Source organism: Otolemur garnettii, unplaced genomic scaffold (assembly GCF_000181295.1).
Source record: "Otolemur garnettii isolate 467f Iridium unplaced genomic scaffold, OtoGar3 scaffold00177, whole genome shotgun sequence".
Taxonomy (NCBI): Eukaryota; Metazoa; Chordata; class Mammalia; order Primates; family Galagidae; genus Otolemur; species Otolemur garnettii.
Window position 1 is genome coordinate 46,627 of NW_003852572.1, and position 14,545 is coordinate 61,171.

The 14,545-nt window shown below is 45.0% G+C and overlaps 1 protein-coding gene across 1 annotated transcript in view; it reads right to left on the minus strand.

The window, feature by feature from the left end:
- Nucleotides 1–2,267: 2,267 nt before the first annotated feature.
- TMEM192 (transmembrane protein 192) overlaps nt 2,268–14,545 on the minus strand; it is a 27,341-nt gene continuing 15,063 nt past the window's right edge. Inside the window, exons 4-6 of the mRNA XM_023519480.1 lie at nt 7,004–7,138; nt 4,822–4,924; nt 2,268–3,347 (exon numbers count right to left, since the gene is read on the minus strand). Coding sequence (XP_023375248.1) covers nt 3,209–3,347; nt 4,822–4,924; nt 7,004–7,138 — 377 coding nt within the window. The 3' untranslated portion in view covers nt 2,268–3,208. The remainder of the gene's footprint in view (nt 3,348–4,821; nt 4,925–7,003; nt 7,139–14,545) is intronic.

Sequence of the window (14,545 nt, forward strand, 5' to 3'; positions counted from 1 at the left end):
GGTAGGTTGGAACCCAGCCTGGGCCTGCCGAAAGAACAATGACAACTACAACAAAAAAACAGCCGAGTATTGTGGCAGACACCTGTAGTCCCAGCTACTTGGGAGGCTGAGGCAAGAGAATCACTTAAGTCCAAGAGTTTGAGGTTGCTGTGAGCTGCAAAACCATAGCACTCTACCAAGGGCAACATAGTGAGACTCTGTCTCAAAAAATAAAAAAAATATAGACTCTTAAGCTCTTCAATTTTTCTTCAGTAGAAAACTTTTAGAATGTCCCAGCAATATCTGTATCTAAAAACAGGCATCTGCTCTCCAAAATTAAAAGGGGAGGGGACTGAATGAATATATCCCTTGCCTGTATAAGTGTAGAACAGGTGTCCTCAAACTACAGCCTGCGGGCCACATGCGGCCCACCTAGGACATTTATCTGGCCCACTGGGTGTTTTTGCCATCGCTGCCTGTCTTACTTAGCAGCCGACTCGTCCCAGGGCCCACAGTCCAGCACTCCAATGGTCTGAGAGACAGTGAACTGGCCCCCTGTTTAAAAAGTTTGAGGACCCCTGTGTAGAGGAATGGACATCATGTTTGCAAAGGACAGTTACTGATTCTTATCATATTAAAAGGAAATGCTGAGAACAGGACAGTCACCTGGCAAGCCTAGAGACATTCCGTGACAGGGGCAACCCCCCAAGTAAGTCAGTGCTCTGGAATGAGATAAGATCGGTCACTCACTAGTAAGCAGGTGTTAAACACTGATGCTTGGTACTTCTTCATGGGGGTTGTGGGGAAACAGCATGAGGGGAAAGAGCACGTGGCAATCCTTATGCAAGCAGCCCTCAAATGTAATTACCTTAATTCTCCACATCTCTTGTGTATGTCATTACTGTAACTCTCCATGCCTGTTGTGTAGAACCTTAATAAATAGCCATTGTGGAGGGGGCTCAGGTCTATCCTGCACTCAAGGTTAGCCCGCCTCCCGCCAAGTTTGTACTTCTAATCCGTGTCACGCCTGGTTCCTTCCTGTGGCAACCATTCCTAGGCTTTGTATTTTACAATATTGCCATTAAAAAATAATAAACTTTGAGCAGCGCCTGTGACTCAAGGAGTAGGGCACTGGCCTCATATGCCAAGGGTGGTGGGCTCAAACCCAGCTGCAGCCAAAAAACTGCAAAATAAATAAATAAATAGATGAACTTGGCGTGGCACCTGTGGCTCAAGCAGCTAAGGGGCCAGCCACAAACACCTGAGCTGGAGGGTTTGAATCCAGCCCGGGCCCGCCAAACAACAATGACGGCTGCAACCAAAAAATAGCCAGGCATTGTGGCAGGTGCCTGTAGTCCCAGCTACTTGGAAGGCAGAGACAGAAGAATCACTTGAGCCCAGGAATTGGAGGTTGCTGTGATGCACAGCACTCTACATAGGGTGACAGCTTGAGGCTCTGTCTCAAATAATAATAATAATAATAATGATAAACTTGGGGCAGTGCCTGTGGCTTAGTGGGTAGGGAGCAGGCCCCATATACCGAGGGTGGCAGGTTCGAACCCAGCCCTGACCAGCTAAAACAGCAGTGACAACTGCAACAAAAAATAGCGGGGCCTTGTGGCAGGCACCTGTAGTCCCAGCTACTCAGGAGGCTGAGGCAGGAGAATTCCCTAAGCCAAGACTTGGAGGTTGCTGTGAGCTGTGATACCATAGCACTCTACCAAGGGTGACAAAATGAGAGTCTGTCTCGAAAAAAATAAATAAACTTTTAATTTTATAGTAAGTCATGATAATTGTCATTTGCAACACACACATATACATCTATATACATATACACATATATACTTATAATAAATTGTCACTATACCTGCCCTAGTTCAGGGCCATTATCTTTCTGCCACCCAAATTACCCCTATATTGAACTGAAATATGATCCTCCCAAAACTAAAACTGAAGTTGTCACTTCCTTGTTTGAAAGCCTTCAGTGAAATTTGTATATAGCTTTTCAAATCAAATATTGAGTATTTAGCTAATGACCAAAAAAGACCACCAGCCTACCCAATCACAAATACTCCTCCCCTCACAGTAAGCCTTCATCTGGAGTCTTCCTAAGGAGGCATCAACCCGTGCTGATGACAAATATGACAACGGACAGGGGCCTAGTAGGAGAAAGGAATAGATAATGCCAGGCTCATAAAAATACTTTATCTTTATCTTGAAAATTAGATAAGTTTAATATCTATATATAAACTGATATGACATCTTATTCCCATTTTTTTTTTGGCAGTTTTGGCTGGGGCTGGGTTTGAACCCACCACCTCTGGCATAGGGGGCCGGCACCCTACCCCTTTGAGCCACAGGCGCCACCCTCCCATCACAATTTTTAAGTATAGTCCAAGACTAAAGAGGATTCTATTCTTCTTTTTAGACTAATTTAAAATCACAGAAGATTCCTTTTGTGTAAGAGAACTTACTGATTCAATGAAGGTATAATCAATACTGAATCATACGTCAACTTCTTGAAGGGCAAAAATAAAGCGACAGTCTAAATTCTCTAAATTTTTCAGCTATTGCTAACAGAAGGTACTGCCAAGATGAGGAACACAGGGCAGTCTAATACTGGTCCAAGGAATTTTCGTATCTTATTTCTGAGGAATAGAAAACTGTAGGAGTCTGCATAGTAAATCAACTAGTGAGACCTTGGTTCTATAGTTAGAAATTCTCTAAAAGCCACAAGGCCCACACTGTCACCCAACACCACGTGAGTGCATCCAATACTGGATAAGACAGTGCAGGAAAATGACATCAATCCCAGGAAATAAGCTCTTCTCTTGTCAGCTCAAAAGTGGGAAGAACTTACTTGATTGAAGTAGACTGGTCCTACTTCTGTAAGAAGCCAAATTATTTCAGGGTTTTAAACGTCATGTGGAAAAAGTGCAGACCATGGACCTTAAACTCTACCTGTGATCCTAAGACAAACAATGCAGTTAAATGACTTCCAAAGGTGCAGAGCAGACATTCTCCAGTTACCAAGGCATCTACAAAGCACCTTTCAAAAGACCCAGGAGCCCCATATATTACACAGCCACAGAGGGGGGAACCAAATTCGGGTTTCCAACCAAAATTGTAAATGTTTCTTGGTGAAAGCCACAATTCGCTGTGGTGCCTCGTCAGTTGATCCTAAGTTACTCTGGATTCCTCTGCAGTTGCTGTAGTGACCGTAAGCCTCTCACGTCTTACTTGGCTGACAGCCCAGGTCCGAGGAAGAGAGAGCCAACAATCGCTTACTCAACAGGGCATTGTGTCGCTTCAGATACACTATTATGTCTCCTTGCTTTTCAACAATTTCTTCCAGGCTTGAAATAGTGCTGCAAATAACCAAAAATATAAAGGGGTTACACATATTCACTAGTACCCATTACTTTCCTTGCAAACAAGCTTCTTCCAGTTTTCAGGAATGCATGCTGTAATTGTTACCATTTCTTACATGTCATACCAGGGCAATTCTGCTAAATGACATGTTTTCTTTTTTTCTTTTTCTTTTTTGGAGACAGAGCCTCAAGCTGTCGCCCTGGGTGGAGTGCCGTGGCATCACAGCTAACAGCAACCTCCAACTCCTGAGCTTAAGCGATTCTCTTGCCTCAGCCTCCCAAGAAGCTGGGACTACAGGCGCCCACCACAATACCCAGCTATTTTTTGGTTGTAGTTGTCATTGTTATTTGGTGAGTCCGAGCTGGATTCAAACCTGCCAGCTCTGGTGTATGTGGCTGGTGCCTTAGCCACTCATTTTCATGAATCATGTACAGTAACTTTCATTCTTGAAATAAATTAATTTTGTACATTTCAATTTTTTTCTTTTGGAGACAGAGTCTCACTTTGTTGCCCTTAGTAGAGTGCTGTGGCATTTTAGCTCACAGCAACCTCAAACTCTTGGGCTCAAGTGATCCTCTTACCTCACCCTCCCGAATAGCTGGAACTACAAGTGCCCACCACAACTCCTGGCTGTTTTTGGAAAAGAGGTCTCACTCTGGCTCAGACTTGTCTGGAACCCATTAGCTCAGGCAATCCACCTGCCTCGGCCTCCCAGAGTGCTGGGATTTATAGGCATGAGCCACCAGGCCCGGCCCCTTACTTTCAATATATATAGTTTTTTAATAACTGTTTTGACCCTAGTCTCTCAAGCAGATATGGATGATACTGTAAGCCATGGAAGTTGCTTAGGAAGAGACCAAGACAGAAACAAGGCGAGGGAAGGGAGAGGGCAGACCCAGCTGGCTACTTGGGAGGCTGAGGCAAGAGGATCGCTTGAGTCCAGGAGTTCAAGGCCAACCTGGCCAACATAGATATACCTACCCTGTGTCTCAAAAAAACAGAGAAGCTAGCAGGTTGTAGAAGCCTACAAACAAAGCACTTCAGGGAGGGAGCACCCAGTGACATAACAACAAAAGCTGACTGGTTGTCTAAATGGTTGACCTCACTTTTGCATGAAGCATATGAACCTTTTACTAAATTTATATATGATCATTTAATTTTTGTTTTCACACATACTCTCACTTTGTCACCTTCTGTAGAATGCTGTGGCATCACAGCTCACAGCAACCTCAAACTCTTGGGCCTAAGTGATTCTCTTGCCTCAGCTTCCCAAGTAGCTGGGACTACAGGTGCCTGCCACAATGCCTGACTCATGTCTGATGATTTAAGACTTAGTTTCACCACAGCTGAAAGGAAAGAAACAAATCAAACATAATTATAAAAGCACAAATAGTCATAAATTCCAAACATTAAAATGGTTTCTAGCCTTCTAGGGGGAAGAAATTATTTTACTCCCCACCTGACCCTTACCTGAATCCAGTCTCTGAGGTAATACTGCTAGGGTAAGCATAAATTTTTCCTTCTTCAAGTACATCAGGTTGTGGTTTGGCTTTATTAAATTTTTGGATTTTCACTAAAATAATAAAGTCATTATTAGTAAGACCTAATTCTGAAAAAAAGTCTATTCAATGACATTATTAGCTGTTTTTATTAATATACCCAAGTTATTTCAACAACTACTACAGCCGTATGAAGCCCCACAAAGATAGGAATTAGCATTATTTTGGTAATAATTGTTCACATGGATGCCCAAATTCAGTTCCCACAGCCAGCCCAGAGACCAGGCATTGCAGCCAGGAAGCAGGACATCAGGGCAGCACCTGTGGCTCAGTGAGTAGGGCACCAGCCCCATATACTGAGGGTGGCGGGTTCAAACCTGCTCCAGGCCAAACTGCCACAAAAAAAACAGTCAAGCATTGTGGCGGGCGCCTGTAGTCCCAGCTACTCAGGAGGCTAAGGCAAGAAAATCACCTAAACCCAAGAGTTTGAGGTTGCTATGAGCTGTAACGCCACGGCACTCTACTGAGGGCAACAAAGTGAGACTCTGTCTCTAAAAAAAAAAAAACAGGATGCAGGACATCAGAGCCTCACTGTTAACACCACTCTGGTCCAGAGGAAAATACAAAAAACGTGTCTTCATTCCAAGACAGTATGAAAGTGCCTTGGGTAGAAGCTTGCACAAAGAGCTGAGCTGGCCTTACCAGGCAGTCCCTAACCCTGCAGGGGGTTCACAGGGGAGGAAGAGGAGAAAGCTTCATCACCCAGACAAGAAGAATGGAGAAGAAGGGTGTTTCAGGTGTGGGAAGTGCCTAAGCAAACACTATGGTCTGGAGAAGGTGTATGTACACGGGTGGGGGGTATCCACAGCAGGTGAGGCTGGAAAGGTGGGCAGGGAACACGTTTCTAGTGTCTGTTGTGTCATGCAGGACATTTCGGTTTTATCCTGAGAGCATTGGCAGCCACTGAAAGGTTCTCACCATCATCCCTGAAGAGCAGCTGGGTAAAGGCCACTCGTGACGCTGATGACAGGGACTAACTACGAACAAGCTCACCATGGCTGGAGAAAGGAACAAGTCAGAGGACAGGAGGAGGGAGACCTATAGCGTGCCTACTGCACCTACCCAAATACGAGAAGAGGGATGCCTCACCAAGGCGATGGCAGTGACCACGGAGAAAGAGATTTGAGCGACAGGCAGACTCAATAGGACCGATAAGTGACTGACCATCAACCCTATCCAATCCTTGGGGAATGAGGTAAAAGGAAGGACTCAGGGTGTCACTAGGCTTCTTAGGTTCTGATTGAACAGTGCTAATGGCTATGCTGTTAACTAAGTGGTGGGGGGGAAGGCTAGGGTGAGGAAAGGTTTTATTTGTTTGGGTTTACTTTTTGAGACAGAGTCTCACTATGTCGCCCTGGGTAGAGTGCCATGGCGTCACAGTTCACAGCAACCTCCAACTATTGAACATCTGACAAAGGACTAATATCCAGAATCAACAAGGAACTCGAAACAAATCAGCAAGAAGGAAAGAACACCATTAAAAAGTGAGCAGAAAACATGAACAGATGTTTTTTAAAAGACAGACAATTGGCCAATAAACGTACAAAAAACTGCTCAGCATCCATGGTACTCCATGGAGGGAGACTTAGTGAGACTAAACTCCTTAGCCTCAAGCTGTCGCCCTGCGCAGAGTGCCATGGCATCACAGCTCACAGCAACCTCAAACTCCTGGATTCAAGCCATTCTTCTGCCTCCACCTCCCAAGTAGCTGGGACTACAGGTGCTAAGCTCCTTAGCCTCAAGCTGTCGCCCTGCGCAGAGTGCCTTAGCCACTTGAGCCATAGGCACTAAACCCAAAGTTACATTTCTGTTGACTTTCAGAAAGTAAAAGTTTGTAATTTGTTTTGCATTTTGTTTTAATGAAAAAGATTCACTTTAATTGACAAAATATATCAATAACTTACTCTTAGACAAGTCACTCACTGGCAAGGGCTGTGCCCTTCCTGTGGGTTTGACATTAGAGATGTGACTGTGGTCAGTGATGAGAGGTGCAGGTGCTCAGTATGTTCCCAGCCACATGGAGAAATATCACATCACTCAAACAACCGGCTATGCTTCACCCTGGGACAGAACAGCCTGGCTGTAATTCTCACCTGTGTAAATGAGCAGACACACAAAGGAACAGATCAGTTCCAGGGCCAGGACGGCAAAAATGAGGTCCAGGTACAATCTGCTGGGCTCGGGAAAGGAGTGTTGCACACACAGGATGAGCAGAAGCACCATGTTGCCTAAGGGAGGGGAAAAAGAAACATGGGGTATGAGGACAAATACATACACGGTCTCTGGGTAATATACAGAGTGGCCGTAAAGTTCATGTGCAAAAATTGAACTTTGCAGCCACTCTGCATTCTTGCCCTTTGTCTGGCTCTTCACAGAGCTCCAGAAGCCTCTGCAACTTCTTATTGATAAGAGCAATAATAGTGTGTTTTGTCACGCAGGGACTGAAAGGGTGTGAGACCTTTCTTCCCCATCTTCAGGGTCATTGCAGACACTCCCATAACAAAGTACAGGTTAATGAGAGAAAAGCAAAGCATCCTTCATTCACTCCAAGTTTTACCTGACATGGGAGCCTTCAGAAATTAATAACCAAAGACTAGGGAAAACTGTCTATTTTTAGTCTCAGGTTCAGCAAAGAATGGACATCTGTGTGGAATGTGCCTGGACAAAGTACAGGGGGGTGGGGGGAGCAAGGCTTGACTGTTTAGATTCTTAGTCTGCCTGTGTACCATTCCCCCTCAACCCATCCCCACATGGGGCAGGGAGGGTGAAAGTAGCCTTTCTAGGTTTTATGGCTTGCTTTGGGAGAAAGTTCTAGTTTCTTTCCCCCTTTGGCCATCCCTCCCTCCCTTCCATTCATTCCTTTCTGAGACAGGGTCTCAAAAAGTGCTAGGATTACAGGTGTGAGCTACTGCACTTGGCCACAGAGGAGTTCTAGTTTCTGCAACCCACTTTTGGGAAGAGGAATTCTGGTGTCTATGACTCACTGGAGGAGAAAGACAAGAGGCAGGAAGGCAGGAGGAGGTCAAGGGGAACTGGCCTCTGAGGCCCCCATCTTTTTGAGGTAAAGGTATTGGACATGCCAACACACCACACTCTGAGGTATCATGTTTTGAATTCCAACAGTTAAAATATCTGATTTTTAGGGGGTGTGGTGGCTCATGCCTGTGATCCCAATACTTTAGGAGACTGAGGCAGGAGGATCATTAGAGACCAGGAGTTTGGGCAACATAGCAAGACTCCATCTCTCTAAAAAAAAAAAAAAACAACAAAGAAATTAGCTAGACATGGTGGTGTATCTATAGTCTCCACTACTCAGGAGGCTGAGGCAAAAGGGCTGCTTGAGGTCCAGACTTTGAAGTTATAGTGAATTATGATCACACAACTGCACTCCAACCTGGACAACAGAGCAAGACCCAGCTTTAAAAAAAAAAAAATTGTTTTTGGTTTTTGTACAGAGCTCCTAAAACCCCTGGAATTTTCTAAGTGACAGAGTGCCTTTTGTTATCTCTAACAAACCCATCTCACATTCCATGGTTCATGCTAATGAGATGACTCAGGGCTGGACCCCAACAGCCTCAGATGGGGCTGGTCACCCCAAACACCACTGATTAGAGAATTGGCAATTTTAGCCCCACTCACCAACCTCAAGCAAGAGAGGCAGGCTAGAATTTAAAGTTCCATAAAAAGCTGGGCATGGTAGCTCACACCTGTAATCCCAGCACCTGGAAGGCCGAGGCAGGTAGATTGCCTGAGTTCACAGGTTCAAGACCCGCCAGAGGGAGACCCTGTCTCTAAAAATAGATGGGCATTATAGTGGGCACCTATAGTCCCAGCTACTTGGGAGGCTGAAGCAAGAGAATAAGTTGAACCCAAGAGTTTGAGGTTGCTGTCAGCTAAGATGCCACGGTGCTCTACCCAGGGTGAGCAAGTGAGACTCTGTCTCAAACAAAAAAAAAAATAATAAATAAATAAATAAATAAAGTTCCATAAAAACTGTCAATGAGATCTGACTAGCTTTCAGGTTGCCAGCAGGGTGGTATACCCCAACTTCTGTGAACCTACTGGGGCCTCTTCCAGATCTCACCCACATACCTGTCCATCTGTGTCCTTCATAATACCCTTTTGTAATAAACCAGTAAACATAAGGAAAGTGTTTCCCTGAGTTCCGTGAGCCCTTCTAGCAAATTATGAACTCCTGGTCGAGGCCTGGTCTTTCCACCAGCATCTGAATTGGGCAGTCTTGTGGGACTGCACCCTTTTACTTCTGAGATCCAACACTTAAGTCCAGGTAGAAGCATCAGAATCGAATTAAGTTGTAGAACACCTACTTTTTGTGCACTGGAGAACTGAATTAAGTTGCAGAGTGTTGACTTGGTGTTTTGTGGCTCAGGGGCTGGGATGTCAGCCACATACATGGGAGCTGGCAGGTTTGAATCTGGCCCAGGCCTGCCGAACAACAATGACAACTACAACCAAAAAATTAAAATAGCCAGGCATTGTGGCAGGCACCTGTAGTCCAGCTCCTTGAGAGGCTAAAGCAGGAGAACTGCTTAAGCCCAAGAGTTTGAGGTTGCTGTGAGCTATGACATCACAGCACTCTAATGAGGGCAACAAAGTGAAACTCTGTCTCAAAAAAAAAAAAAAAAAAAAAAAAGAAAAGAAAAGAAGTTACAGAGTGTTGTGTGTGAGAGTGCCAAGAGACAGTTTATCCCCAAACCCAGGTTGGCCACAGCCTTCCACTGCCACCCCCAGGGTACAGATGCACCCAGAACTGTTTCTACTGAGCAGCTAAGGGAGTGGAAGGGTAAAACTAGGGATAAACTTGGAGGAAATGGAAAAAATTCTCACACAGCTAAGAGTTAACAATGCCTCATACTATTAACATTTATATAAGAATCTGAACTTTTTTTTCTTTTTTGAGACAGAGTCTCACTTTGTCACCGCCACTAGAGAGCTGTGGCGTCATGGTTCACAGCAACCTCAAACTCCTGGGCTTAAGCAATTATCTTGCTTCAGCCTCCTGAGTAGCTGGAACTACAGGCACCGGCCACAATGCCCTGCTATTTTTAGAGACAGGGTCTCACTCTAGCTCAGGCTGGTCTCAAACTCGTGAGCTCAGGCGATCTGCCTGCCTTGGCCTCCCAAGAGTGCTGGAATTATAGGCGTGAGCCACCATGCCTTGCCTAGAATCTGAACTTTCTTAAAAGCTCAAGACTGATTTTTGCTTTAGACAATTATGAACAATGACTTCCTCTGGGCCCCTGCACGGGTAAAAAATAAAATTTGGGGAAGTTTTCATTATTCCAATTCTTCAGGACCCATAGGCCCCTGGGGAGCCCAGGAGTCTGTCTAGTTACTTAACCCAAGACTGTAGGATGGATAAGAATGTGGCAATGGTAGGCAGCCCCTGTGGCTCAGTGGGTAGGGTGCCAGCCCCATATGCTGAGGGTGGCAGGTTTGAACCCAGCCCCAGCCAAACTGCAACAAAAAATAGCTGGGCATTGTGGGCACCTCTAGTCCCAGCTACTCAGGAGGCTGAAGCAAGAGAATCGCCTAAGCCTGAGAGTTGGAGGTTGCTGTGAGCTGTGATGTCATAGCACTCTACCAAAAGTGAGATTCTAGCTCTAAAAAAAAAAAAAAAAAAGAACGTGGCAATGGGCCGGACGCTTTGGGAGGCCAAGGTTGAACTATTGCTTGAGGCCAGGAGTTTGAGACCAGCCTTGGTAACATAACAAGATTCTATCTTTACAGAAAATTTAAACATTTGCCAGGTGTGGGATGGTAAAGGGTCTGTCCCGTGGACATTACATAAGGCTCTCCTGAGGATGCACTGCCCAGCACATTGTCTTGGGTCAGATGAAGGTCATCTCACCTCTGGGCTCTGGTGGCAGCTTCCTTAGCAGTTTTGCTGACAATGGCACACAAAGCTCATCCCCAAAAAAGTGCTGCACACCTTGCTGCTGAGTATCACTACAGCCATCTATGAAGTGCTCCCCTTGGGAAGCCTTGCACTGAGGCCAGTGCCTAGTCTACCCTTCAGAGCAATTTTGGGACTCTTTTTCTGGAATGGCCATCAGAACTGTCATTGTACAAAGGTCTGACAATTAAGTTGCAAACTTGCCACTGTTCACTTATATTGGCAGTACTGTACAAACAGCTCTATGAGGTTTTATAATCTCGGTATATCAGTGTCTCACAGCTGTGCTCGTGCTGATGTGTGGCGCTGTCTTGCTGAGGGGTGTTTGTTATTGTTGCCATGTGTTTTTGTGTGCCAGAGGGTGACAGCTCTGAAGGTCATTCCAGAAAAGGCATTCTAAAATTGCTTTAAAAGGTGGACTAGTTGCTGGCATCGGTGCACAGCTTCCCAAGGTGAGGGCTTAGAGGATGAACATAGTGACATTGTGCAATGAGGTATGTGGCACTTTTCTAGGGTGAGTTCAAGAACTTCACTGCCAGCCCTTGCATACTCTCCAGCTAGAGTCGGACTAATCTTTTCTAAATCTCACAGAGATCAGCAAACCCCTCCACTTCAGTGGCTGCCTGCTGTGCCACCAGCCGGGGTTCCTCCTGCCTGCCCTGGCCAGCCTCTCAGAACTCTGTGGGCGGTCTCCATGTTCCCTCCACTTCTCACCTACAGTCTTGCTCACTCCCTCACTCAGAAACTGCCCGCATGACAATATGTGACCACTTTTGGCAATTTAAAAATGGTTTTATTACTTTAGACATAGCCTACATGTTTATTCTTTACTCCATTTGCCATTTAAAAAAGATTCTAAGAGCTGATGGAATCCTCGCTGTATATTAAAAACACAAAACTTGGAAGAGACATATTCCTAGGGGCCGTGTAAGCCTGGAGAGCCTGCAGGCCAGGGCCCCAGTGCAGGGTCTGTGCTTCTTCTGAACAAAACCAGGTATCTCACCACATCCCAGGCTCTTCTGCTATAGAACAAACAGGAAACATACTTGCCACAAAGGATTGTTGCAGAAAAAAATGAACTAGCAATGCCTAAATAGATATGCAATAGTGGTACGTATTATGATAAAAACCCTGGTGAAAATTATTGCAATTCTAGGCACATGCTGCGTAGTTCCTCCTCCAAGCAACATACCCACCTGCAGTCAGATGCTCTGTTATAGCCAGACACTAAACCCTGCTTTACTACACTCAGAAGCATCAGGCCCAGGCAGCCACAGGTACTACAGGAGGCGTTTCCATAAGTCAGCTAAGATAGCCGCAGGCCTTCCAAGGAATTACGGGTCAGTGAGAAAGAGCTAAGGGCATGAAGAACACAGTCATTATGTCCTCAGGTCCTACAATCTCCACCACAACCTGCTTTTATAAATAAGTATTCTTGGCCAGGCACAGGGACTCATGCCTATAATCCTAGCACTCTGGGAGGCCGAGGCAGGGGGATTGCTTAACGCTCAGGAGTTTAAGACTACCCTGAGCAAGAGTAAGACCTCGTCTCTACTAAAAATAGAAAGACTAGCTGGGTGTTGTGTCAGGTGCCTATAGTCTCAGTTACTCAGGAGGCTGAGGCAAGAGGATCACTTGAGCCCAAGAGTTTGAAGGTGCTGTGAGCTAGGCTGACACCATAGGACTCTACCCAGGACATAGAGTGAGACTCTGTCTCAAAAAAAAAGAAAAAAAGAAAGAAATCACTGTTTTTGGTAGAGAGCCAACTTTTCATTTCAATGGGAAAAGAAAACCAAATATGTAATGATATTTCATAGAGTTCAAAATGTGCATTTGCTGCTTGCAGCTCCTAATAAAAAGGACAAAAAAATTGAAAGATCAAAATTACTTAGAACTAAGTAAGGAGAACGGATGAATTAAATATTTTCTACTTACTTGGAAGGAAAACAAAGCCCCTTGTCACATCTCCATCCCAAAATAAATAAATTAATAAATGACTTTTCCCCTCCTATAAGAAGTGATGAAAAGTATCAGGCTAAAGAAGTTAGTATCATCATTATTAACATATGTGAGAAAAGAGTGGCTAAATTCTTCAGGTTAGCTGGAAGTTCTATTTCCAAAAAATTTACTCTTTTTTTTTTTTTTTCAAATATGACGTCTGACAATAAACTTTGCAAATACATCCTAGAAAACGCTACATATCTCACTGCTGAATAACACTACGGTCATCTTCGAAGTACTCCCCATGGCCATCTGGTGACTGTAGTGATACTTAGCAATGAGATAGATATGTAGCACTTTTTCTAAGATGAGTTCGAGAACTTAATTGTCAGACTTTGTAAAAAAAAGTTTCTTAAAGAAAATAGAAACAAGGTGGGCTGGGTGCAGTGGCTCACATCTATAATCCCAGCACTCTGGGAGGCTAAGGCAGATGGACTGCCTGAGCTCATGGGTACCAGACCAGTCTGAGTCACAGAGAGACCTCATCTCTAAAAATAGCCAGGTGTTGGGGCAGGCGCCTGTAGTCCCAGCTACTTAGAAGGCTGAGGTACAAGATCACTTGAACCCAAGAGTTTGAGGTTGCTGTGAGCTGTGACAGACACCACGGCACTCTACCAAGGGTGACAAAGTCAGACTCTGTCTCAAAAAAAAAAGAAAGAAAGAAAATAAAATAGAAACAAGGTAAATCTCTGCCCCATTACCTTTGATTTTCTGGTCCCTACATGAACAACATAGAAGTGATATCAACTGTGATGAAAAGTAAGAGTCCACTTGCTCTTAGTTTTCAGACCAAGATTAACATTCACACGTTTACCATAAATTTGAAAGGCACATTTGGAAAGGTAAAGATCCGCCAACCTCTTTGTGAGCCTTAAAAATGCTATTTCCAGACTACCACTTAAGAATATTATTTTGGTCACAAACCATAAAAGATCCATTAAATAAGATAAAAGATGGTTTAAAAATTAATAAGTTTCTGCTTGTACTTTGTGTTATAGTGACATCTTCTGGCCAAGTGAGAGTGCTACATTTTAACAGCTGAGCATCTCTAAGTCAAGCTCATCCTCTAAGGCTGAGGATGAGGGTTGCAACCCAGAGGAACTGTATTAAAGGGCGGGTTGCAACCCAGAGGAACTATATTAAAGGGCGGCGGCTTTAGAAGGGTGGAGAACCACTGCCTCTCCTGCAGGCGTCCTCAAACTATGGCCCCGGGCCACATGCAGCTGGCCGAGGACATTTATCCAGCCCATCAGGTGTTTTTGCCGCAGCTGCCTGTCCTGCTTAGCAGCCGACTTGTCCTGGGGCCCGCAGTCCGGCCCTTCAACAGTCTGAGGGAGAGTGAACTGGTCCCCCTGTTTAAAAAGTTTGAGGACCCCTGGAAGGAGAGGCAGGGAGCAACACGTGTTCCCCTTCAATCTCAGTCAAGACCACCCATCTCCATAAAACACTTCTCTCTACTATAGTGTGGCTCTTCAGCTTCCACTGAGAACTTCACTGCAGGGATAAACTTGCAGCATATACTTTTAAAAAATGCACTTAGAGCTGCGCCTGCGACTCAGTGAGTAGGGCACTGGCCCCATATACCTAGGGTGGTGGGTTCAAACCCGGCCCCGTCAAACTGCAATTAAAAAAATATCTGGGCTTGGCGCCTGTGGCTCAAGTGGCTAAGGCGCCAGCCACATACACCTAAGGTGGCGGGTTCGAATCCAGCCCGGGC